The 27,628-nt window shown below is 42.7% G+C and overlaps 1 protein-coding gene across 1 annotated transcript in view; it reads right to left on the bottom strand.

Annotated features, from left to right (window-relative positions):
- LOC308280582 (neural cell adhesion molecule 2-like) overlaps positions 1-27,628 on the bottom strand; it is a gene marked incomplete at both ends in the record, with an annotated part of 169,624 nt that overhangs the window by 35,449 nt on the left and 106,547 nt on the right. The window contains 4 exons of the mRNA XM_080720911.1: positions 2,712-2,886; positions 5,674-5,795; positions 7,709-7,828; positions 22,736-22,909. Coding sequence (XP_080577037.1) covers positions 2,712-2,886; positions 5,674-5,795; positions 7,709-7,828; positions 22,736-22,909 — 591 coding nt within the window. The remainder of the gene's footprint in view (positions 1-2,711; positions 2,887-5,673; positions 5,796-7,708; positions 7,829-22,735; positions 22,910-27,628) is intronic.

Below are 27,628 nucleotides of genomic sequence, written 5' to 3'. Positions count from 1 at the left end.
ATCAATCTGGTGAGCCATCGTCAAAGAAAAGGTCCTTTTCACTTAACCGGAGCTCAGTTAGTCTGTTCTTGAGAGACCACTATGTCAGTGGTTCTCAAACCTTTTCATGTGAAGGACCCCCAAAATGATATGTATTTGGCTACGGACCCCCATCTCAAAATATTTTGTTCCAGGGACTACCCAGAAGCAAAATTTGACTTACAAATGTTCGCTTTAAAAATACATATTCAAAGATTTGCACACATTTTCACGACTTTTTCAAAAATAGCAGATCTACAAACTCACAGAGCTTGTATAATTGCTTTTTTTCACTGGTTAAAGCATTCAATAATTGTAGGCCTAAATGGATTTAAATCCTTGTTTTACGAAATGACAACAGTGACAGATAAAAATGCAGGAAACGCTGCATTTCTGAGATGAATAAAAATAAACAGGGTAAATCCGTTCATTTTTTCCTAGGTTGTGCTTCTCCGGCAATATGTCGCTACCATGACAACTGAATTAGAAGGAGGGGGGGAAGAGGAAGAGAAGAATTAGAGAAAAGAAGGGATGAGAGAAGAGCAAGAGTCAGGCCCATGCAGCGCTATGGGAGGGCCCCGGGGGGCCAGGCCGGCTCATCCAGCAATATAGAAGAAGAGAAGATCAAGAGAGGAGAGATCAACATAACACTCTCTCAAAAGTGTTTGTGGAGCTAGCAGTAAATCCCATTTGATAAGAACACCTCAGAATTGTATCTGCCTTATTTGTCACCGTTTTGGTATCTTTTAAAAAGCACCGTTATTTAGTGTGGTTGCCTAGACTGTTCCTTTTTTTTACGTCGTCCAATGCCGGCATGACGCCGTCTTTTTGGTGGAGCCCTTTTATGCCCATATATGGAGATCCCTGAGGTCATCAATGTTAAGCCAATAGCTTGGAATGCCCATATATGGACATATTGGGTGAGTCTCATGTGGTCTATGACCTCTATGATGTCAGACGTCAGTCATATCCATATTTGGGAGAATATGGTCACATTTTGGGCACATTTTGTCCAACTTAAACGTCCAACCGCAACTCGAATGACACTTGCAAATGAATTCCGTCCTGCGCGACCTTGCCCTTGGCGTCTTACTGGTAATATACAGTATATCAGTGGTTCTCAAATTATTTAATTTCAAGGAACCCCATGCCTCTGAGTGTACAGATACATGCTGCAATAAGTGATTGTTTAAAGAAGGAACTGAGAATGAGCATGTGATTATCAAGTTGATAGGTCAAGATATAACAGATGTCTACATGAGGAAACATTAGGCTCAACAAGGACGACATGGATTCTGACCGGCAGCACGGCCACCTGTTCCATGCAGCTGCTTCCCCCGCGTCCCTGTGATAATGATGATCATCATATCACATTATTAATTCTACTCCTGTAAAAGGCTGTGTGCTTTCACATGGAAACCATTACTTAATCTAACCATACGTTTGGGCCAAATATTGCTTATTGTCACTGTCGGGCAGAAACCTCGTATCTCCAAGTTTCAAATGTGTATGTTTTTTCGCTAAGTAAAGCCCTGCTTCATCATACAAGGCCGTCGCGCAAAACTAGTGAAAACAGCAGATCTACAAGCACACAACGCCTCGCGGTGCGAGGCGCTGTGTGCTTGTAGATCGGCTGCTTTTCACTAGTTTAGTTCATTTTTTAAATGCTAAATACAAAACGAACGCTTTTGGACATACAAGGTTTCCACCCGACAACAACGTTATGTAACTTTACTGATCACTGATGTGGCCTTTCTAGGTAAGTATGTACTACTAAAAAGCCTAACTCTGTCGGTCTTTCCTTTCTTTGAACATTATTTTTTTCTCTATATTCTTTATAGGCAACCTATCTATGCAGGGACGGATTAACCCCCGCGATGGCCCCTGGACGATAATCTTTTAGGGCCCCCCCACCCTCCAACATAACCTCCCCTCCCTTCCGACGCGCACTACCCAGGTCGGATTTTAAGTCACGATGATTATCTGTGGGCCATAAGCACCTGTAGACAACAGAGGAGGGGCCCACACATTTTAATTAACATATACATTTCATTTTAGCAAATTGTCAATGACCACGCGGCCCAGTTCCCACCAAGGGCCCTGAGAGCCAAGGGCCCCTGGCCCCACCGGCCCGATGGTTAATCCAGCCCTGTATCTATGCTGTGTTTTGTGATATCACAATATTCTGTGTAATGATAGCTGAGCTGGTGTGTTACTCTGCACGTGACACAGGTGATCTGATTGTGAATGAATCTACACTTCCACAGCCTGCCCAGAATGGCTGTCGGTGGACTAGCCGGAAATTTCTATTATTGTATTATGATCTGAGACAGCATTTCATTTTACAAGACAATCAGCGCGATCCCACGTAACGCCGTTCTTTTTTCCCGATCACGGTCCCCCATTGTAAACTCACCAGCGAATTGTCGAGTTAAGCAAATGTAATCCACTCCGTATGCAGCGCCTGTGTCAACTTTTTTCTGATCGAAAGCATCACGGACAGATGCTATGCTAACGCCTCCTCCTACAATGAAAGTGAACGGGACTCTGGCTGTAGAGTACGAAAAGCTACTAGAAGCACTTCCGGTTCAAAGGGTTGAGAGAATGATTCTTTTAGATCAGTCGAAGAAGAGATGGAGAAGAGCTGCCGATCGTTTTTTTTCTTCGATCATTATCACTTAATCGTTGTTCACCTGTGATGTCTGGCTTGTGAGGCATGAAGAACTGGTAGAACGTGGGCTCTGACAGGCCCTTGATGTTGCGCGCTGTGATCTCCACCTCGTAGCGCGTGTTCCACTGGAGAGGCTGCAGCATGGCCACGTCATTTGAACCCGGCACCAGCTTGGTCATCCACTGATCCTCTTTATCCTGAAGAGGTGTGTGAGAGAGACAGTGGCGTCAGTTCAGAAAAGCTAAGGTATGGCAACATGACTGATGTCTTGCACGCGCGCAAAATCATGTTACCATACCTTAGCAACAGGCATGATACATTTATTTTAAGAAGTACATTCTATTTTTCCCCCGTTTCTATGGTTTCTTGGGCTGGATATGGCAGCCTGGAACGGTTGTCCAAGTGCAGCTAAAAATAGCAGATCTACAAGCTCGCAGTGCGGCACTCGGTGCCGCGCTATGAGCTTGTATATCTGCTTTTTTTCACTGGTTAAAGCATTCAATAATTGTAGGCCTAAATATATCGTTACACCCCTATCTACACCTACAGTATGTAAACACATTTACTGAAGTAAGCTGATGAAGATTCCTTGTTCCTTCAGTTCCCAGCATCCTCTCTCTCTCTCTTTCTCTATTCCTTCCTTCGCCGTTTGTTTTTCAGTGTTTTCTCTTTGTTGACGGCGTGGTGTGCTCAAGACTGATAGAAACCCAAAGTGAACCATAGCGCTTTGAAGGCGTGTCAAAAGCACATTTATGCTCCCTCCCTCCCCAAACACTCACACACTCGCACCACCACAACAACTTTATCTCTGACAACAGTTGCCAACAGGCCTTTAATAACGTGGTTGAGTGTTCAGAATAGAAATTCTTAAAGTCTAAGCTACAGATTCTGAAGTGCATCGCATTGTGAAGTATATCTGTGATGTGGCTGAGCTTTAAACTGACCATGTAACATCCCCTCATCCCGTCTTAATGTGTGTGCGTGCGTGTGCGTGTGCGTGTGTGTGTGCGTGTGTGTGTGTGTGTGTGTGTGTGTGTGTGATGGTGGCTGCAGCAGCAGCAGCAGCAGCAGGAGAAAACACGAGCGCACTGTTTTAAACATCTAACCACACACCCGTCGTAACTGCCGTCGTAAATGTAGCCATGTGCAAGACGTTCTTGTGGAGATTATTCTGGACCATGTGTCTGGTCTCTGCGATCAGAATCGCCTACAAACGAGCACTCCAAAGTGGGAGAATCTATCAACAACAGTGGATCCCCTATGACCCAACGCCGGTTGACTTGGGCTTGGTGTTGCTCCCGCAGACAGACTTCTCCGACACAGTACAGCCCCTGAATGAGCAGCAGTGGTCGGACTTCCAGACCCGCGAGAGAGCCTTCAGGAAGAGCTTAGATTCAGAACAACGTGACGAGGAACACCACTACCTTTCATCTGGAGATCCTAGAAGCTGGATACGACTCATAACTCTACTGAATGGAATATTCTTCAGGAACGGTGTTTTCACCACAGTCAGTCACTGGGGACACCCGCTTGGCTTCCCTCTTCTAAAATACGTCGTTCGAGTCAGGGACGTGCTGGCCATTGGGAAAACCGGGACAACTCCCGAACGGCCGGTTCATTCCCGGCCGGTCCAGGCCGGCCATCAGGAAAAGAAATGTCGGGCTGTTTTCACTAGTTTAGTACATTTTATAGATGATAAATACTAAAACGAATGACATACAAGGTTTCCACCTGACAACGACGATATGCCATAAATATAAGGTGCTGGGAGTGAAACTTATAATTTAGGGGTGTCTCGGATTAAAACAATATTTATGGGGTGCCCTGAGACAAAAATGTTCGGGAACCCCTGACTTAGTTGACCGTGGCCGACTCTGTACTGGGCCTCACCTTTTTTCTTTGAAGAAAATAGCAGATCTACAAGCTCGAGCTATGAGCTTGTATCTGCTAATTGGTGCGAAATTGTGGTCAAATGGTTGACAATCGTGCTAGATGACACTTTGTTGGGACATCACTGTTAGTCGGGGGCCTTAGGGAGATAAAATGGTAATTTTGTGCTAATTAGTCTAAAAGTGTCAAATTTTGCACAGATGTAGCCCAGGGCATGCTCTAATGATTTAGCTAGGGCGCCCGAGTTGACGACCTTCGGGGTCGCCACAGCGGCCAAATCATGTTGGGCTCCCCTCAACTTTCTATACACTATACAGGAGGGAAAACAATCTGCTTTAAGTAGCAAGTGAGGGGTCTAACTAAGGGTTTGTCATCATTCTGAATCCATTGCAAGCATTTGTTTTGCACAAAAGATACGATATATAGTGATGAGTCATCACTTTTCACAGTTTGGTTGGGGCCATTTTTAGCCCAAGGAATGTTTTCTGTGCAAAACAAATGCTTGCAATGGATTCAGAATCATGACAAACCCCTAGTTTGACCCCTCACATGCTACTCAAAGGAGTAGTTCACCCCCAAAATGTTTTTTTTATTTTTATTTTTATTTTTTTATTAGTAACGCCATGGAGACTAGAGTTCAATAATATTTTAGTTTTTTGTCGCATTCCTAAGACAAAAATGTGATAACAATAAATTTACCCCCATTCGTTCCGGATGTGGACCCGTTTCGAAACGGGTCCCCATCCGGAATCAATTTGTCTTAGTAATGTGACAAAAAAGTAAAAATATTATTGAACTCTAGTCTCCATGGCGTGACTAATCAATAGAAAAAAAGTCATTTTGGGGGTGAACTATACTTTTTCCCCTCAATGAGAGCCCAACTTGATTTGGCCGATGTGGCGACCCCGAAGGTCGCCCTAGTTAAATCATTAGAGCATGCCCTGGGCTACATCTGTGCAAATATCTGGCGCTTTTAGACTGATTAGCACGTAAAAAAACAAAAAACCCTAAGGCCCCCGACTAATCCTCTGCATCTTCATCCTAAACACCAATGCTGCTCCAAGGAGCCATGTTTGAGACCCTGTGATACTTACCGTCTTGTATTTGACTATGTACTCAACGATGGGCATTCCTCCATCGTCCTGTTTGACCAGGCCTAGTTGGTAGGCCTTGCCCATCCCCCTCTGCCCGTGGACGGCTGGGGGGCTCGGCTCTCCTGAGGAAAGGCGGGAGAGATGACCGTTACCAGGGGTGTCGCACAAGGATTCACTGCGGGCCCCCCATGAGTGTTCTTCATTGGGGGATGGGGTTTAACCCATTTAGACTGGGAACACATTATAACGCATTATTTTGTGCTTCAACTATTGAAGTCTTTGAATATTTCAAATCCTTCTGAGGTTTTTTGAAAAACCTATGTTTGTCAGTGGTGCTCAAACCTTTTCATGTGAAGGACCCCCAAAATGATATGTTTGGCCATGGATCCCCATCTCGAAATATTTAGTTCCTGAGTTGCAAAAATACATATATTCAAGGATTTTTCACACATTTTCACAACTTTTCAAAAATAGCAGATCTACAAGCTGTGAACTCCTTCATTAAGTAGTTTTTTGTTAATAAATTGAACTTCCGGTATCACTTTCCCATCTATAATCTACAATCCATTATAAACATAATAATGCATTATAACCTGCTTATACAACTGTATTATAGTGATTAAACACACATAAAGTACTTAACCCTTCCAGTGCCAGCCCCTAGAGGGCGCCAAAGAATGCCAGGGTATATCCCATAGGCGAGCGCATTAGCATCCGGGGACTCACGTTGCAGTGACACGCGAGCTCACGTTCGTGCACGTCATGGAAAGGTCCCAGATGAAAATGGCTACAAAATAGCTATTAGCATTTTCTCACTTAAAAGATCATTTTTCTGCGATTTCGCCGTAAATAAACCTTGCGCCGCCTCCCTAAAAACACAATCCAGAGAAAATGACCTTCAAAGATGTGGTTTTTCATTGGATTCGGCGGCGATTCGCGGCAACGTTACTCGCTAACGGCCGGCCGGGGAGCGGCCGGTCCTCGGCCACTGGATTGAAAATTTAGGCCCAGGTTTCAGAAGGCCTCGGATCATTTTATTCATTTCATTAAAAAAGCCGAACTTGTTCGGGATAGGCACACTGGACTAGGTTCCGGAAGCGGCGCTGAACATTCGGTGAACATTGGGGGGCTCAAAAATGTATTTTAAACCATTTTTAATGGAATATATCGTCGGACCATGTAAAATGGCTCGCTGGCTAGCGTAGGACGAGCCAGGACCACCCACAGCTCTACAAGCAGCTCAGGGTAAGTAAAATAATAAAATAAAATTTGTATTGGATTGAAATGAAGCCGAACTTGTTCGGGATAGGCACTGTATGAGTTAATAATTGTTGGTCACTCATGGACTTTTTGTTGTGGGCAGAATTGTAATACATTATATTGTAATAACTGTTATAATGCATTATAAGATTATCATAAAAGAAAATGACAAATACCAGTATATAAGAATGTCAATAATTTGTATTTACTGCAATGACAGGAACAAGAGAGCTAGAAGGTGCAATTGCATAATATTGGTGGGACTGAATACATGCCCATGACTCGGTTTAACTTGGAACAGTACAACTTGCAATGTTCCAAGTAAAAAAAAAAATCCAAGCCCATTCATTTTCAATGGAAGCAGGTGAGTTGAGTGTCAAAAAGTTGAGTTTGTAAATCGTCGTTGTCGGGTGAAAACCTTGTATGTCCAAATTTGTTCGTTTTTCATTTTTCATCCTGAAAATGATTTAAACTAGTGACAACAGCCGATCTACAAGCACACAACGCCTCGCACCGTGAGGCGTTGTGTGCTTGTAGATCTGCTGTTTTCACAACTTTTTTGCGACGGTCTGGAACGATGAAGCAGGGCTTTTCTTTGCGAAAGAAAGTACACATTTGAAACTTGGAGATACGAGGTTTCCACCCGACAACGACGCAATGATAAGCAACAGCGGCCAATCAGATCTTTGAATGTGGCAGGGTAGCAATCGCGCAGCAGTCGTTCGTCGACTGTGCTTACAGTCCATGTACAGTATCTGTGAAAGAGTGGACTTACGGATGGGTAACGTCTGGAAGGCCTCTGTGTGGCTGAACTCTCCCTGGCCCTTCCCATTGACCGCTGCTACACGGACCTCGTACGTGATGTTAGGCTCCAGACCTGTCAGCACCACCGTCGCTGGTTATGGAGACAGGAATCAGTGCAGGCGTCATCAATATGTCCGTACACGGACAAATATGTAATTTTTAGACACTCAAGGGACAACTTAGATTTTTTAAAACAAGGGTTCATATTTTAGATGGTCATTAGAGAAAAGACAAAATGAGTGTTAAAATGTTTTCATTTACTTCTTTCTATCGTTTTAATGATTTTAAAGATTTTGATTTGCATGCAAGTGCCTAAATATTTATTTTTAGACCCAATAAGCCCATTTCCATGATGCACCACAATCTTTCATGGGCAGATGTGACTTATGGGGGCTGGTGTAAATAGTAACAAAGAAATTGACGGCTTTTGTGTCTAAAAAGACATATTTAGCCACTTGTACGCATGCCCCCAACCACTGAAATCAAAATACTAAAATCGCTAAAACATTTAGAAAGCAGTAAATGAAAACATTTTAACACTCATCTTTTCATTTCTCTAATTACAATCTAAAATATGAACCCTTGTAAAAAAAACAAAGTTGTCCTTTAAAGGAATAGTTCACCCCGAAAAAGATTTTTATTCCTATTGATTACTCACACCATGGAGACTTGAGTTCAATGATATTTATTTGTATTCCTAAGACAAAAACTGTATTATAATAAATTTACCCCCATTGATTCCATATGGACCCAAATGCATTTGGGTGCCCATCCGGAATAAATCGGGGTATATTTATTATATCGAATTATTGGCTTAGGAATGCGACAAAAAAATCTATAGTAATCAATAGGAAAAAAAGTATTTTTGGGGGTGAACTACTCCTTTAAGAGTATAACAAATCAGAATATCCATGAATTGTGCAGAAGCCAATATAGTTGCCATATTGGATTTAAAAAAAAAGATCTTCCATCTCTGAATATTCATTTTTCAATATCTAGTCTTCCAGATTATAGGATCATGATTCTAGCAGCTAAATTAAACATTTTTACAATTGATCAGTGGCAAATATCTGGGTCATCATCTGTGATTTTGGGGGGAAAAAATACATTTTAAGATTTGTTTTTCCTAGATTGTTAATCTAACATTTCCAATCTAATATTTTCAGGAAATCCAAATAATTACAATTCTGTTTTTTTTTTTTTTTTTTTAATCTGTACAGATGATCTGAATAGCACATATTTGGGTCATAATCTTGAACTATGAATATTTGAAGAGACATGAACCATTTAATTACATAAACACAAGCACTACGTATAATGTACATATCTCCATATAATAGAAATTATGATATATATTCCATTCTATTGTAGAAAACTTACTATGCCTACCCAACATTAAACTGAATCGGTTAAGTTTCAAACTACCAAGTAAAGCTTGTTATTGTTGCTGTCGGGTGGAAACCTTGTACTGTATGTAGAAAGCAGTTACTTCTCAGAAATTGGAAAAACAACGTGAATGAAGTTATTATTTAGTCACAAGCTCTTGTTTTTGCTGCTTTACTGTGACATCTGACCATCTCAATGCCTCTGATGCTGGGAGGGACTCAGTTGTAACTGGCTTCAGCTGGCCATCTTCATCCTTGTAGTAGCCATTGTTGAGTGGGTTAAGGAATTCCATGTTGTTGGCATGCCCATACTGTATATGGGCATATTTGTTGGATCGGTGGTTCTGGACAACCGTACATCCGAACGACTCAGCGGAGGGCACCACACTCCATCGACTTCTCACCGATGCACGTGCAGAGTTTGAAGTCGGTCTGTCCTATACAGAATATACAAATGACCATATATGGCATAGCGGTCGGATCTGTGGCTCTGGACAACCGGATCTCCATATATGCCTGTATATGGGCATATCGGCTCCCGGCCTAGTCAGGTTTCTTCTCTCATCTCTCAAGCCATGGCCATGCTTTGTGTCTTAGTGTGGTGACGATCTATGCTTCATCTGGCCAAACCAAGTGTGCCCAACAAGTGCTCGAGAAGGACATTCTTCTTATATTATTAAATGCAGATATCTATCTATAAACTAGAAATACTGTTCCTACGAAACAGTGTGGGCTCGCTCATGACTATATTCTGCAGCGTGCTAACTGTCATGTGAAGCTCAACCAATATTCCAGCTAACACCACTCCCAGATTGTCTGCACCTCAATTGCACCTCATTGGCTAAGGGCCCTGCCTTTGTACTGTTGTGGCGGAACTTGGTAAATAAACTAGACCAGGTCAACCTGGTTGTGCCAGACCCCCTGTCTGTCATCATCATTTATGACATCATGCCTTTTGTAGGCATGTCATCATCATGTCATCATCATATATACCCTTTATATAGAAAACCCGGACAGACATTTGCTTATGTAGGCCTACCCATTTCATGGGTCTGGCAATAATGAAGATAACATAGTGTTCTCGCCTTTCAGGCAAGCCCACAACTAAATACTGTTCCTACAAAACAGTGTGGGCTTGCATGTAACACCATGTATGGGCACGAAGATGTACCCTTTGGCTGCACCTCATTGGCTAAGGGCCCTGCCTTTGTAGCCTTTGTACTGTCGAGGAGAACTTGACTGATAGATAAATAATGAAGATAACATAATTAGGGAAATCTAAGTCTGTGTGTCTGCGTGTCTGCGTCTGCATGTCTGCACTGACGTCTTCCAATGCCAGCATAGCGCCAGATGGGCATAGTTGGGCATACCGGTAAAAGGGAATATGTTCGATAAGCTTGAGCCTTTACTTCCGGTTTTGGTCATCAACTTCAATGATTCAACTAAATGAATATTGCAACTGTCAGATGTGCAAATCGGTATTATTAGGATTAATGTCAATGGTTTGTGTTGTGTGACGTCAGACCAGAGCTCTGGTCGACCTGAATAAGATGTGACGCAGTTTCTAAACGTAACATTTAGTCTGAGTACGACCGTGTAAACATGACGAGTAGCCAAAACAACTTCTACAGTGAAACGATGAGAAATGGACAGCTCCCCTCATCTTCCTGTCCGACGATCACCAGCTGTGTAACCGGCCATCAACAAAGAGACACAGGCAAACCAAGATCTTGCGAGGACTTCAACGAAGCCAGGAGAAGTAAAGAAAGATTTGATGACCTACCCAGGAAAGAAAACCTCTTATGTGATAAGAGTTTCGTTGAGTTATCGACACAGCATGTCCAGCATGTCCACACCAAAGAAAAACCTTTCCAGTGTAAACACTGTGACAAGGGTTTCAGTCGCTTGAGTGAACTGAAGACACACGAGCGTGTCCACAGTGGAGAGAAACCCTTTGTGTGTAAACAATGTGACAAGGGTTTCAGTCAGTTAGGTAGCCTGAAGTCACACCAGCGTGTCCACAGTGGAGAGAAACCCTTTGTGTGTAAATGGTGTGACAAAGGTTTCAGTGAGTTAGGGACTCTGAAGAAGCACCAGCGTGTCCACACTGGAGAAAACCCCTTTGTGTGTGTACAGTGTGACAAGCGTTTCAATGTGTTAAGTAACCTGAAGAGACATCAGCGTATCCACACTGGAGAAAAACCCTTTGTGTGTAAACAGTGTGACAAGGGTTTCAGTCAATTGAGTGATCTGAAGACACACCAGCGTGTCCACAGTCGAGAGAAACCCTTTGTGTGTAAACAGTGTGACAAGGGTTTCAGTCAGTTAAGTAACCTGAAGAGGCACCAGGGTATCCACACCACATAAGAGCTTCAATCAATGACATATTCTGATGACAAACCATCAACACACTTGAAATGCGATGATCCAGGTGACTCGTCTTATTCACGACTTGTTTTTTTTTAAATATTATATATAATTCAAGAAAAGAAAGAAAAGCCTTGGGGGGAAAAAGAAGGGGAAAAAAGAGAAAATAAGCACTTCTTGAATTTGAGATGTGACTTCGTTCAGTGTGATCACAAAAAGATAAATAATACAATAATAATTAGATAAATTAGGTAAAAACTGTGTGGCTCCTGTGTGGGCCAGTATATGACTTCAGTCATCTATGCCATCTGAAACTCCGAATCTGGACACGATCGAACCACGATTCACTCCCATATCATAAAGCACAGTTTGGGTAAAAGAAATAGTGGAGGTACTTCCGTGGTTCACAAGAAATTGTATACACGAGATTAGCCGCAAAAAGACAACATGCATACTAAATAAAACCTCCTTCTGGACCTCGGAGAGGGTGCGGCCATCTTCCAGTTGTTTACCAGCAAAGATCAATCTTTGCTGGTCACGGGGAATACCTTCTCTGTCTTGGATTTTGGCCTTGACATTATCAATGGTATCGCTTGGTTCAACCTCCAAGGTGATGGTCTTGCCAGTGAGGGTCTTGACAAAGATCTGCATGTTTGTGCAATTTACTGTGAACACTTAGAAAGAACTTCAATATCAGTCCACAGAAAGTATTGGTTTCAGTCAAAATATACAGTAGCTATGAATGATTCACTTTTGAGGATAAGATGCATTATACTGTATATGCTAACTCGATGAGTTTATCGCTGACTTCAGCCTTGCCCAAATATGAAATTACAGTTCCAGTTGTCGAAAAATATCTAGAACTAGACAGCACTCTGTCGAGGTGCCAACTTGCACTGTGTGCACTTGTGGCCATATATGGCCTACCTTCGGTGATGACAGTTGGCATGTGGGTATATGACGACACTTGTTGGTAGTTGGTGACGTCATGAGAACGCTGCTCCCTCATTGGCTAAAGGCCCTGCCGTTGTACTGTCAGCCGGATAGAGACAGCCGGGCTATTATGGAATCCATAGGAGACGGTGGGGGAAGGAGCGCTTGTTTTCGGTTCACCAGCGTCGGCAGGTTAGCTGCTCACCAGCGTCAGGGTTACTGAGGTTAGGGTTAGGGTTTGGTTTAAGTTTAGGCATAGAGGTTGACATTCCCCAGCGTCGGCAGGTTAGCATTTCACCAGGTCAACATTCACCCGCACGGTCCAAGTGAACACAGCCGAGCACTCCCGACCTCCGCTCCAGCCAATCACAAGCCGGGCCTTCTAATTTATTCAACCCCGTCTCCTACGGATTCCATTATCACGAGATATATTCCATTCTATTGTAGAAAACTTACTATGCCTACCCAACATTAAACTGAATCGGTAAAGTTTCAAACTACCAAGTAAAGCTTGTTATTGTTGCTGTCGGGTGGAAACCTTGTACCGTATGTAGAAAGCAGTTACTTGTCAGAAATTAGAAAAATAACGTGCTCCAATGGATGAAGTAATTATTTAGTCACATGCTCTTGTTTTTGTTGGTTTAATATTTATTATAAACCCCACAACAGACCTGACCCCTTCCAGTCAATATTGTTTGTAGCAATAGCAAGAACACAAACTGTAGACCAATCACCAGTCTATGCATCATCCTCACATCTCATCGCTGTCACTAGAACATTTATCTGGACTGTCTTCATCATTTTGGTAGTCAGCATACATGACATATCGTCGTTGTCGGGTGGAAACCTTCTATGTCCAAGACCGTTCGTTTTGTATTTATCGTTTTAAAAATTAACTAAACTAGTGAAAATAAGCACACAACGCCTCGCACCGCGAGGTGCTGTATGCTTGTAGATCGGCTGTTTTCACTACTTTTTGTGCGACAGCCTTGTATGATGAAGCAGGGCTTTACTTGGTGAAAAAACCTACAAACCTGAAACTTGGAGATACAAGGTTTCTGCCCGACAGTGACAATATAGTAGCTCAGTACAGAGTAGCTCCACCTGAACATCCATGTAAGAACAGTCCACTTTACAGTGACATCTGACCATCTCAATGCCTCTGATGCTGGGAGGGACTCAGTTGTAACTGGCTTCAGCAGGCCATCCTTATCCTTGTAGTAGCCATTGTTGAGTGGGTTAAGGAATTCCATGCTGTTGGCATGCCCATACTGTATATGGACATATTTGTTGGATCGGTGGTTCTGGACAACCGTACATCCGAACGACTCAGCGGAGCGCACCGCACTCCATCGAGTTCTCACCGATGCGCGTGCCGAGTTTGAAGTCGGTCCGTCCCATACAGAATATACAAATGACCATATATGGCATAGTGGTCGGATCAGTGGCTCTGGAAACCGGATCTCCATATATGCCTGTATATGGGCATATCGGCTCCCGGCCTAGTCAGGTTTCTTCCCTCATCTTTCAAGCCTTGGCCATGCTTTGTGTCTGAGGGCGGCTTGCACCAAGAGGGATTAAATACATCTTAGTTTAGGGTTAATCATGGTTTTGTTGATCTAGGATTTATTTTAAATCGAGGTGTATTGCACCACTTAAATGTAAGCATTGCTTAACAAATCGGTGTTTAAATCCTTAACCTGTGATTAAATCCTTAAACTGCGATTATTTCATGGTTTAAATGTCCTCCATCTTGGATTTGCGATGTAAACACACTGGAATAAACTATTCTCTTACGCCTAACATCATTAACGTTACTTTTTTATTTACTTCGGGGAGAATGTGGGCAGGCCTATCACCTTCTATGTTAAGAAGAGCGCCTGCAGCCAAAAAATATTTAATTTTATAACGCTCCGTCATACGACGGTGGCGCTCGCTACAGCGCGGTGCGGCGATGCGCGGCTATCCTCCTGTGAGGGAAGCAAAGAAATACACCACAGTTTGATAGTTTCGTCAATTATGAAGCGATTTCGAAAATTAAAACGTCTCCATATTGGTTGGGAAGTCCTCTTCCATGACTGTAGGCCTATTATGTCCCCGTAAATATATAAATGTTCGCTATTTTAAAATAGCCGATGTACAAGGATGTATTGAAGACAACAATATGATGAGATTTTTGTTTTCAGCTGTGAAACGCTGTCTGCAGCAAGCCTGCAGGGCTTATGCTGTGAGGCTTCCCTCGCAGCCAGGAGGGGGACCCCCATTCATGTCAATGGCATGTTTGCATTTAAACCACCTCTACAGCAGGTTTAAAATTGATCCCTTACTGATGTTTAAATCAAAGTTTAAAGTAGTGGTGCAACAGGATTAACAGAAATCCAGGTTTACAGTGAAAATTCAAACCAAGATTAAAAGGATGGTTTAAAACTAAACCTGATTAATGAAAACTAGATTTAAGGTTTGGTGCAAGCTGATTAAAAGATAAACCTTGATTTAAACCAGTTTAAGGCTTAAACCGTGTTGGTGCAAGCCGCCCTTAGTGTGGTGACGGTCTATGCTTCATCTGGCCAAACCAAGTGTGCCCAACAAGTGCTTGAGAAGGACATTATTCTAATTGCGACCGTCAGGGAGCAGTTTACTATGAAAACCTCCACCGGCCGTCCGTCCGTCCGTCCGTCCGTCCGTCCGTCCGTCCGTCACACGTCACACCTTTGCCCTGCTCATATCTCCGCATCAGTATGACATCACACCACATGTGTACACAAACCTTTGTGTACGTTGCTGTGGCAACAGTCTGTTGTTGCTGGTCTGTTAGTGTACGTTAGCAACCACCTTAGCAACCATGGTTTTACCCTAGCAACCAACTGTTTACCCTAGCAACCAACTGTTTACCATAGCAACCATGTTTTTTTACCCTAGCAACCAACTGTTTACCATAGCAACCAGATACGCAGAGCAGGGATCCCCATATATGGGCATAAACAGGTGACATCACACTGATGTCAGATACTCAGAGCAGGGATTTCTCCATAATATATGGGCATAAAAGGGATTCTGTTAGGGATCTCCATATATGGGCATAAAAGGGATTCTGTTAGGGATCTCCATATATGGGCATACAAGGGATTCTGTTAGGGATCTCCATATATGGGCATAAAAGGGATTCTGTTAGGGATCTCCATATATGGGCATAAAAGGGATTCTGTTAGGGATCTCCATATATGGGCATAAAAGGGATTCTGTTAGGGATCTCCATATATGGGCATAAAAGGGATTCTGTTAGGGATCTCCATATATGGGCATAAAAGGGATTCTGTTAGCTGTTAGTGATCTCCATATATGGGCATAAAAGGGATGCTGTTAGGGATCTCCATATATGGGCATAAAAGGGATTCTGTTAGGGATCTCCATATATGGGCATGAAAGGGATTCTGTTAGGGATCTCCATATATGGGCATAAAAGGGATTGTATCCCAGATGATGCCCTGTTAGGAGATCCACACTAACAGAATCCATATATGGTCCTACCGACAGCTGCTATAAGCCAACCCTGGCGATAAGGTCTGAGTCGAAGAAATGCTTCTTTCCTGGCAAGAATTGCCCCTTTATACTGTAGGGCTCGTTTGTGTATTGTATGACATCACGCCACATCATCGGCTGAGGACTGTGTGATGTCATCATATCTCCATATATGGAGACATAAGTTGCTCATGCCCAAATATGGGCTGGTGAGGTCAGACTTAGTGTGATGCGTAGGTTATCTCCATATATGGAGATTCAACTTCAATGAGTAACCATGGCTGCCCGTATGTCTTGATAATTGGTAAAACAAACTTTTGGCCTATTTGTGGAGATAAGCGACCAACGGTCGCTTATCTCCCGATTAGGGAGTCTTACTGTTATTAAATGCAGATATCTATCTATAAACTAGAAATACCGTTCCTGGGGCGCCCGGTGGCCTACTGGTCTAAGCGCATACCATATAGGCATTGATGCCTGGCGGCGTCGCCGGTTCGATTCCCGATCCGGACGACCATTGCCGCATGTCTCTCCCCTTCTCTCCCCCCGTTTCCTGTCAGTCTACTGTACTATCCAATAAAAGCATAAAAGCCAAAAAAAAAGAAAGAAAAAAAAAGAAATACCGTTCCTACAAAACAGTGTGGGCTCGCTCGTGACTATATTCTGCAGCGTGCTAACTGCTCAACCAATACACCAGCTAACACTGACCACTCCCAGATGTTTTCCGCAACTCAATTGCACCTCATTGGCTAAGGGTCCTGCCTTTGTACTGTCTGCGACGGAACTCACTAAATAAATTAGTAATACTGTTCCTACGAAACAGTGTGGGCTCGCTCGTGACTATTCTGCAGCGTGCTAACTGTCATGTGAAGCTCAACCAATACTCCAGCTAACACCACTCCCAGATTTTCTGCACCTCAATTGCACCTCATTGGCTAAGGGCCCTGCCTTTGTACTGTTGTGGCGGAACTTGGTAAATAAATAATGAAGATAACATAGTGTTCTCACCTTTCAGGCAAGCCCACAACTAGAAATACTGTTCCTACGAAACAGTGTGGGCTTGCATGTAATACCATGTATGGGCACAAAGATCTACCCTTTGGCTGCACCTCATTGGCTAAGGGCCCTGCCTTTGTACTATCGAGGAGAACTTGACTGATAGATAAATAATGAAGATAACATAATTAGGGAAATCTACGTATGCGTGTCTGCGTCCCAAGTGTCTGCGCTGACGTCATCCAATGGCAGCATAGCATACAGGTATGCCAGATGGGTATAGATGGGCATACCGGTAAAAGGGAATATGTTCGATAAGCTTGAGCCTTTACTTCCGGTTTTGGTCATCAACTTCAGTGATTCAACTAAATTAACATTGCAACTGTCAGATGTGCAAATCGGTGTTATTAGGATTAATGTCAATGATTTGTGTTGTGTGACGTCAGACCAGAGCTCTGGTTGACCTGAATAAGATGTGACGCAGTTTCTAAACGTAACATTTAGTCTGAGTACGACCGTGAAAACATGACTAGCCACAACAACCTCTACAGTCAAACGATGAGAAATGGACAGCTCCCCTCATATTCCTGTCCGACGATCACCAGCTGTGTAACCGGCCATCAACAATGGGACACAGGCAAACCAAGATCTTGCGAGGACTTCAACGAAGCCAGGAGAAGTAAAGAAAGATTTGATGACCTACCCAGGAAAGAAAACCTCTTATGTGATAAGAGTTTCGTTGAGGTATCGACACAGCATGTCCACACCAAAGAAAAACCTTTCCAGTGTAAACACTGTGACAAGGGTTTCAGTCGCTTGAGTGAACTGAAGACACACCAGCGTGTCCACAGTGGAGAAAAACCCTTTGTGTGTAAACGGTGTGACAAGCGTTTCAGTCAGTTAGGTAACCTGAAGACACACCAGCGTGTCCACACTGGAGATAAACCCTTTGTGTGTAAACAGTGTGACAAGGGTTTCAGTAAGTTAGACCACCTCAAGACACACCAGCGTGTCCACACTGGAGAAAAACCCTTTGTGTGTAAACGGTGTGACAAGAGTTTCAATCAGTTAGGTCACCTGAAGATACACCAGCGTATCCACACTGGAGAAAAACCCTTTGTGTGTAAACACTGTGACAAGGGTTTCAATGACTTGAGTGATCTGAAGACACACCAGCGTGTCCACAGTGGAGAGAAACCCTTTGTGTGTAAATGGTGTGACAAGGGTTTCAATGTGTCAGGGACTCTGAAGACACATCAACGTGTCCACAGTGGAGAAAAACCCTTTGTGTGTAAACAGTGTGACAAGGGTTTCAGTCAGTTAGGTAACCTGAAGAGGCACCAGGGTGTCCACACCACATGAGAGCATCAATCAATGACATATTCTGATGATCGACAAACCATCAACACACTTGAAAAGCGATGATCCAGGTGACTCGGGAGCATGTCGCTATTTCTAAAAGTAATCTTTTAGACAACCAAGCCTAACTCTAACCCTAACCTCCGTGGGGTGAGTAGCGATACCTGCCGACGCTCCGTCGTTGAAATGATGTGCGTTTCGAAAAAGCGAGATTTCCCCTGGTGACTCGCCTTAGGCACAACTTGTTTTTTTATATAATTCATAAAAAGAAACAAAAAAGAAAAGCCTTGGGGAGAAAAAAAGGGAAAATAAGCACCTATTGATTGAGATGCGACTTTTGTTCAGTGTGATCACAAACGTAAATAATAATAATAAAATATGAATTAGATAAATTAGGTAGAAACTGTGTGGTAAATTAGGTAAAAACGTGATTAGCTGCCAAAAGACAACACACACGCAGACACACTAAATAAAACCTCCTTCTGGACTTCTGGGGAAAATTGTGTTCATTCAACCACAGTTGAGGCTAATGTCATTTTCTTCAAATTCAGTGCCACGGCTTGCTTGCCTAGTGGAATATTCTTATGGGATCGTTTCGTTCAACTTGCCAGTGAGGGTCTTGGCAAAGTCGCAGCACCAGGTGTAGCGTGGACTCCTTCTGGATGTTGTAGTCAGAGAGGGTGCGGCCATCTTCCAGCTGTTTGCCAGCAAAGATCAATCTCTGCTGGTCAGGGGGAATACCTTCTTTGTCTTGGATTTTGGCCTTGACATTATCAATGCTATCGCTTGGTTCAATCTCTAAGGTGATGGTCTTGCCGGTGAGGGTCTTTTTTTTTTTTATATATATATTTTTTTTATCCCACGGTTTTTGCAACCCATTTTTCTCACCCGGTGACTACCTAACCTGTAGTCCTGGTTTCCGCTCTCCCCCTGCCGCGCCAGGGGACATTGGGGAGCACCTGGAGATCTGCATGTTTGTGCAATTTACTGTGACCAATACTTTCAGTCCACCGAAAATATTGGTTTCAGTCTAAATAAACAGTAGCTATGAATGATTCACTTTAGAGCAGCGATCGGCAATAGGCGGCGCCGGCCCGCGGGCCAAAACTGGCCCCTCTGAAATTATTTCTGGCCCCTCAGATTATTTTGAGATTTATTCGTTTTTATTTTACTTTTTATTTAAACAATACTGACAGTCACACTAGATTGGTAGCATCATAGTACTACTGACGTCATAGACCGCCCTCCAAGTACCAAAAGAGTACTGCACTAAGTACCCTGATGGTTACAATGGGTCCAACAGGTATTGCATAACCATAAGGTCATGTGTTCCCAACGGGCACCGTCCTCAATGGGCATCGCATCGTTCCCAACAGGCTTAGGCAGGGACATGCTGGGCCCCTGATTCAGCCTGGGAAAAAGAGTTGGAGAGGCCCTCATTGCGCGCTATAGAGAGATCTCTCTCTATAGCGCAGCTGCTACTCAAAGATTTGTCATTTCAGATCATGACAAGTGACAAGCCAGTGGGCCAATTACTGTACATGATTTATATTTCGTCGAAACCTTATATGTCCAAAACCATTTGTTTTGTATTTATCATTTTAAAAATGATTTAAACTAGTGAAAACAGCAGATTTACAAGCTGTGCTTGTAGATCTGCTGTTTTCACTACTTTTGTGCAACGGCCTTGTATGATGAAGCAGGGCTTTGCTTTGCGAAAAAATGTATACATTTGAAACTTGGAGATACGAGGTTTCTGCCCGACAGTGACGATTTACTTTGTTGGCCGCCCAGCCCCCAAAATTTTATTTATTTATTTTGAACCGGCCGTTCGGGAGTTGTCCCGCTTTTCCCAATGGCCAGCACGTGCCTGGGCTTAGGCCTAATATGAATTGTGTGTATATCTTTGTACACGTAATGTCAGCAGTAAAAAGAAAAAAAGAGTTCTAAACTCTACACTAAATTCCCTAAATTATGAATCATTCATATTCTACTGTTATTGTGTACCAGTTACACCAAGTCCATATGGATGTTGAAGGCATACTAGAAACACTAAATGTCCCAAAAAGCCCGCCTTTCAAAGCATAAAACCTGAATCCCAGAGAAACCCACTTCATGGATTTTGAAATGTTGAAGTGGGTTTTGAAGTGACCCTAAAAGGAGTAGTTCACCCCCAAAATGAAAAAAAAAATCACACCCGTGTGAACTGAGCGGTGGTCGTGGAGGCTGTGCAACAGCACTACTGGGTGGGTGCAGCGGGGTTAGTGTGCTTTACAATGCTGTAGTTTCTTCACACACTCTAATTTATTTGACCCTAAAACATTCAGTTTGTTAATAATAATAACTAGAAGTTCGCGGCCGCTCACATCTAGAAATCGCGCCCTAACGGGCGCTCATATAAAAAAAAAAAAAAAGTTGATGGTCAGCAAGGAACATGCGTTGTTGATTTTTGTATTATGTTTTTGAGACAATTGAACAACTGCTGAACGTGGAGTTGCAGATGCAAGACATTGGGACATACAGACATACAGACATACATACACACGACCCCATTCTGATTAGGTTGTGAGATAATACTTGACCACACATGTTGACCCACCCTTCTCCCCTGTGTGTGTGTGTGTGTGTGTGTGTGTGTGTGTGTGTGTGTGTGTGTGTGTGTGTGTGTGTGTGTGTGTGTGTGTGTCTGTGTGTGTGTGTGAGAACAACAGCGCCCCTCCCTTAACATGTGTGGTCAGAAAAGGTACTGCAGGCTTGAGGCTACATACACGGCCGGACGGCCGGACGGCCGGACGGACGCATACACACACGGCCACGTATAGGAGACGGTGTGACCACCGCTCAAAAAAAAAAGAAAAAAACTTCTATTGATTACTCATGCCATGGAGACTTGAGTTCAATAATATTTTTGTTGTATTTGTCGCATTCTCAAGGCAAAAAAAAAAAAAAAGATTTTAGTAAATTTACCCCCATGATTCTGGATGGGGATCCGGAATCAATGGGGGTAAGTTTATTGTAATCAAATTTTAGTCTTTTTAGTCTTAGGAATGCGACAAAAAACTAAAGAATATTATTTAGCTCAAGTCTCCATGGCATGAGTAAGTGAACTACACCTTTAACATTTAGGCCTAGAATTATTGAATGCTTTTTGAAAAAAGTCGTGAAAATGTGTGCAAATCTTTGAATTTATCCATTTTTCAAAGCGAACTCAAATTTTGCTTCTGGGGGTCCCTGTAACTAAATATTTTGAGACGGGGGTCCGTGGCCAAATAAATATCATTTTGGGGGTCCTTCACATGAAAAGGTTTGAGAACCACTGACATGGTAGTCTCTCAAGAACAGATTAACTGAGCTCCAGTTAAGAGAAAAACACCTTTTCTTTGACGATGGCTGGCCAGATTGCTGACATAGAATCATAGGTTTTTCAAAAAAACCTTTCGAAGGATTTCAAAAGACACTTTATAGAATCGGGTCAAAATTCAAATTTTCACAATTTTTCAAAAAATAGCAGATCTACAAGCTCGCAGCAAGCCAACTCTACCCAACTCTACCGAATTTTCTACTTAAGTTAAAGTATGGTTTATGTATGTTTTGTAATAATATTATAATTTATATCTGCAAAGTAACCACAGTTTTAAGATAAATAGAGGAAAAATACTGGAAATACTGGAAATTGGACATACTCAAGTAAAGTACAAATACCTACAAGTGCAGTCAGTAGGCCTACTCAAGTAAGTAAATGCATTTTACACACAAGTTGTTGCAAAATAAGTAAATAAATCATATAGATATATGCTCATGGTGTCTAGAAAAAGCACAAGTTTTTGTTTGTATGTGTTTACAATTAGGTATGGCCAAAGGTATGGCTCCTCCATACCTCCAGAAGCTGATCAACCCCTACACCCCCACCCGTTCACTTAGATCAGACAACACAGGGATGCTGACAGAACCCTCGCTAAAAACTCCAGGGCAGAAATCCACTCGTCCGAGACAGTTTGCCCTCCTGGCCCCCAAGTTGTGGAATAAACTCCCTGTCGCACTTAGAACAACGGACTCACTCGCTAGCTTTCGCCGTGGACTGAAGACTCACCTTTTCAGACTCCACTTAAACCCTTAGCACTACAGAAAAAATCAATGACCAATCATACATGAAGCTAGTTAGCATTTGTTTTTGTTTTTTAGGTTTTTAGAACTTTGATTATATTGTGTTTTTTCTAGATAGATATCCATTTGCATTTGTTATATTGTTGATGATGTACTGACATATTATCTTGTTTATTATTGTGATGTTATCTGCTTATTGTAAATCGCTTTGGATTAAAAGCGTCTGCTAAATGCCTAAACTGTAAACTGTAAACTGTAGGTAAAAAAGAAACCAGTCGGTCTTGCACACCTCATAGAAGAGGCTAGAATCGCCTATGAGCACAGCCATTACTCACTCTGCGCGCCGTGTGACTGCACATCCCTCCAGTCCGGGGAGCCCACCTCCTTGTACTGGACCAGGTAGTGTCCGATGGGGACGCCTCCGTGGGAGTCAGGCTTCATGAAGGCCACGGTGGCGAGCCGCTGGGATACCGCTGACAGACGCACACCGTACGGGCTGGACGGTACGTCTACAAACACACAACCAGAACGCTTTGTCAAAGACAGCGCGCAATCAGAGGAGTAATTTGACCAATATCTAGGGTGTTGCAAGGAATTGTTGGGTTTTATCCGGTTTTGGGTGATTTTTATCACACTTTCGGGTGTTTATTCCCCACACAACAGTCTAACAAGGACACACACACACACACACACACACACACACACACACACACACACACACACACATACTCATTTTTGCTACCTACTTAGGACATTACATAGACTTCCATTCATTTTTATGCAAGTCCTGTGGTCCTACCCTAACCTCTATCCCTACACCTAACCCCTAACCCTAAACCTAACCCTAAACCTAACCCTAATCCTTATTAGGACCTGCTATCGGTCCTCACATTGCCTATTTTTTCCAATTCTACTATACTTGTGAGGACATCTGGTCCTCACATGGTAATAAAAACGGACACACACACACACACACACACACACACACACACACACACACACACACACACACACACACACACACACACACGCGCACACACACACACACGCTACAAAAGGGATAATGTTTTACGGGCGCAAACAGACAATACTCCACAGGTAGATATAGGTAGCCTAATAATGCGCCAGTATGAATAAGAGAGTGAACTTAATGAAATAATTAATTCGAGAGAGAGAGCGAGAGAGCGCGTCTGTGCGATTAGGCTCGTTGAATGGACATGTGCGTGTACAGATGTTGCGCACCAAAAATAGACAATCTACTGTACAAGCTTGCTCTCATTTTAGGATAACAAGCTAGATAATTATGCAGTACTACATGGATTTATACACAGAGGGTAGGCCTAATTCATCTACAGTATGTACTGTCCTGCAAACGTTTGGGGCGGAGAAAAAATGCATAATTGACTAAATTATATTTTTTTATGAAAATGCTAGGCAATGGCAATGCTTGGCAATGGCAACACCCTAGAGGCCCAAATGACGCCCCTGCGCACAATGGTTATAAGCCAGGGGTCTTCAAAGTTTTCAGGCCAAGGACCCCTTAGTTGTGAGAGAGAGAGATGAAGCAGGGACCCCCACAACCTTCTCAGATTCCATTTAGTTTCATTTTTTTACAGCACGATCATCAGTGTGTTTTGGTATCGTGTCAATTTGTGTTTTCAGATATTTAACCACTTGAACCATCAATGCTTAATTGACCTTTCACTCTGTACTTAGTCTGCTCTTTTTCCCCTCTTGGCCGAAAATAGCCGATCTACAAGCTCACAACGCCTCGCAGCGCGTGTTGTTGTGTTGTTTTAGTCGAAATCAACACTGGCACATTTCCTGCTAAGCTGTGGCAATTCGATCTCCACTAAAGAAAATTAAACCACACTGTTGTGTGTTGGGCTGCGCTACAGTAAATTAGGAGGTACTTCAGCAAACAGTGAATCAGGCAGCACTATTTGAGATTAGGCTGCGCTGAAAAGGGGGTTCGCAAGCTACAGTGGAATTTATCTCCACGTGGTGAATTGCATAAAGGCTAGTAGCGATAGCAGACAGCTCCAAGGTTACTAATAATCGGGGGATATCTTTAGAAATAGTGTCAAATCCTGGAATAAATTCCTTACCAAAAGAAATCTTCACCAATGTGTTTGTAAAGGTGTCTAGTAACACATCTCACAAAGACTGAAATTCAGTTTCCCTAGGAAAATCTTTGACAGCTAGGGTAATTCTGGGTCTCATTCACTCACTATACACTATACTATAGGGGAAAAAATCACTCCCAAAAAATATGCTTTAAGTGGGATGTGAGGGGTCTAACTAGGTGTTTTTAATTATTCTGAATCCATTGCAAGCATTTGTTTTGCACCAAAAACATTCCTTGGGCTAGAAATGGACCCCCATACTACTGTGAAAAGTGATGACTCATCACTAAACCATCATTTTATGGTCCATTTCTAGCCCAAGGAATGTTTTTGGTGCAAAACAAATGCTTGCAATGGATTCAGAATAATTAAAAACACCTAGTTAGACCCCTCACATCCCACTTAAAGCATATTTTTTGGGAGTGATTTTTTTCCCCTATAGTATAGTGTATAGTGAGTGAATGAGACCCAGAATTACCCTAGCTGTCAAAGATTTTCCTAGGGAAACTGAATTTCAGTCTTTGTGAGATGTGTTACTAGACACCTTTAGAAACACATTGGTGATGGTGAAGAAATGTTTTGGTAAGGAATTTATTCCAGGACTTTTTAAGATATCCCCCGATTATAAATAGCCAAAGGCTGAGATTGCTCTGAGAGCTCTCTGAACACAAAACATCTTTCAAGCTGACTGGCAGGCTTGTGCTGAAATGGTGGGTGTGGTGTTAACCGGTGTCAATTTCGTCGACTAAAACTATAATAAATGTTTGTCGACTGTGTTTTTTTCACTGACGGAAACTAAATAAAAACTAAATAAAAACTAAGCTGTGATGACTAAAACTAAGACTAAATATATTGACAATTTTGTCAACAAAATACAAAAACTAGACTAAAACGTTAGGGAGGGACTAGTGGAGAAGAAAGTAATTTTATGTTTGGTTGCTCTCAGGTGTTGCGTGCTGAAAATAGCAGATCTACAAGCTCACGACGCGTCCCAGCGTGACGCGTTGTGAGCCTGTAGATCTGCTATTTTCAGCACACAACCAAGTGTAAAATCAGTCATTATGATGCCATCAAGGCCTGCCAAAATACATTTCAGTTGACTAAATCAACTGTAGATGTAGTCGCCTAAACACGTATGATATTTAGTCGACTAAAATTAGACTAAAACTAAAACTTTTCAGGTGACTAAATTATGACTAAAATTAAATTTCATTTTATTCAAAAGACTATGACTAAAACTAAATCAAAATTTGCTGTCAAAAACAACACTGGTGTTAACCACTTGAACTCCAGGGGGTTCCAGGGGGAAAAATCTGCCTAAGATGTATGCCCAAATTGGAACAGTTGTGGAACACAAAACTACAATGATTGTGGCTACTCTTGACCCACCAAATGTCAGCTAACCCCTGAAAATCCACAAATGCAGTGTAAAACATCACATTTCTCTTACCAAATTGTAATGCTGTGATCACTTACTAGGGAAAAGAGGGCTGAAAAAATAGTGAAAAAGACTCAAGATCTCATTGGAGACATAGTGAATAGAGAAATTGTCCATCAAGGTGTCATTATTGACAGGCAAAATCTTATACATATATTTCAAACTATGTAAACTCTACAGATGTTTTAGTGAGAGTAGTGCTGTAATGTAAAAGTATAGGGTGAACAATTATAAAAACGAGTAAAAACTAGAAGCAGTGCTCTTCCGAGCACAGGTCTCCACCAGGCCGCGCGTCCTGGTGGTGCTACTGTATAATAGGCCAATGTAAAAAGGGTGGCATATGTTCTTCACCTTAGATCTTTCATGGCAATCGGACGCTGCATGCATGATTTGAAGCATTGTGTTCCAAAAATGTGTTTTGCTAAAGTCTACCTGCTGGTGGCGCTATAACAGGCCAATGTGAAAAAGGTAGAATTTGTTCCTTGACCTAGTGGGAATATGTGTGGCAAATTTCACAGTAATCGCAAGCTGCGTTGATGATTTGAGGCATTTTGTTCAAAAACGGAGCAATCCTGCAAACTTTGGAAGCTAATATTAGCCAATCAGGATGGAATATGAAATATCAAATGGATTGGACTTGATCACATGACTATAGAGATACTGTGTACCGATTTGCGTGATTTTTGGATAAAATCTCAAGGAGTAATATCCAAAAATGTGTTTTACATAAGTCGGCCCAAAGGTGGCGCATTTCTTCCTCGGCCTAGTGGGAACGTGTGTGCGCGATTTCATGATAATTGCACTTTGCGTTTGTGATTTGAGGCATTTTGTTTAAAACGGCTCAATCCTACAAACTTTGGAAGCCAATCTTAGCCAATCAGGATGGAATATGCAAAATCGGACAGATCCGTGTCGATCACATGACTGTCGAGATACTGCCTACCGATTTGTAGGATTTTTGGACAAAATCTGTAAGAGTAGTGCACAGAAATGTGTTTTGGGAACATCGGCCACTAGGTGGCGCTAGAAAAGGCCCATTTGAAAAATTTAGGGCAGAGGTTCTAGAGGCATCCAGGGAATGTGTGTGCTCACTTTGGCAGCGACCGGGCCAACGGCGACTGAGATTAGGTGCACACAAACTGCGAGGACACACGCACGGACGGACGAACGCACGGACGGACGGACACACACACGGACGGACGGAGGGGAAAACATACTCTCCCCCATGCCTTCGGCTGGTGGAGACAATAATGTGTAATAATAATGTAATAGTAATGCATGGATGAAAAATACAATGGCAGCTGGTTATATGTGCTGTAGGGCCCCTGTAGCAGAATCAACATTGAAATTGTAATTGTAATTTGTCTCTATTGATTTATTGACCTCTGAACAGTTTGGTGACTGGTCATGGGAAGCCGGCTTCCCATATGGGGCTTAAGTTTAAGGGAGTGGTTCTCAAAGTGGGGTCTGGGAACTCCCAGGGGTCCTTTTCGGAGATTCCAGGGGGCCTGCAGTTAAATGATTGATAGCTAGCAACCGAACGGACCCTTACATGCCTGTACCGTAACTCAGAGGGGCCTTTTCCACTGGCAAAGAACCGGTTCCAGAACCAGTGCCGGTTCAACTTTCTTGGAACCTTGGTTCGTTCTTGTGAACCGGCTTGC

Source organism: Nannobrachium achirus, assembly GCF_963921795.1.
Source record: "Nannobrachium achirus genome assembly, chromosome: 24".
In the NCBI taxonomy this organism is placed as follows: Eukaryota; Metazoa; Chordata; class Actinopteri; order Myctophiformes; family Myctophidae; genus Nannobrachium; species Nannobrachium achirus.
The sequence above is the reverse complement of the archived record's forward strand: the minus strand, read 5'-3'. Positions and strand labels throughout refer to the sequence as shown.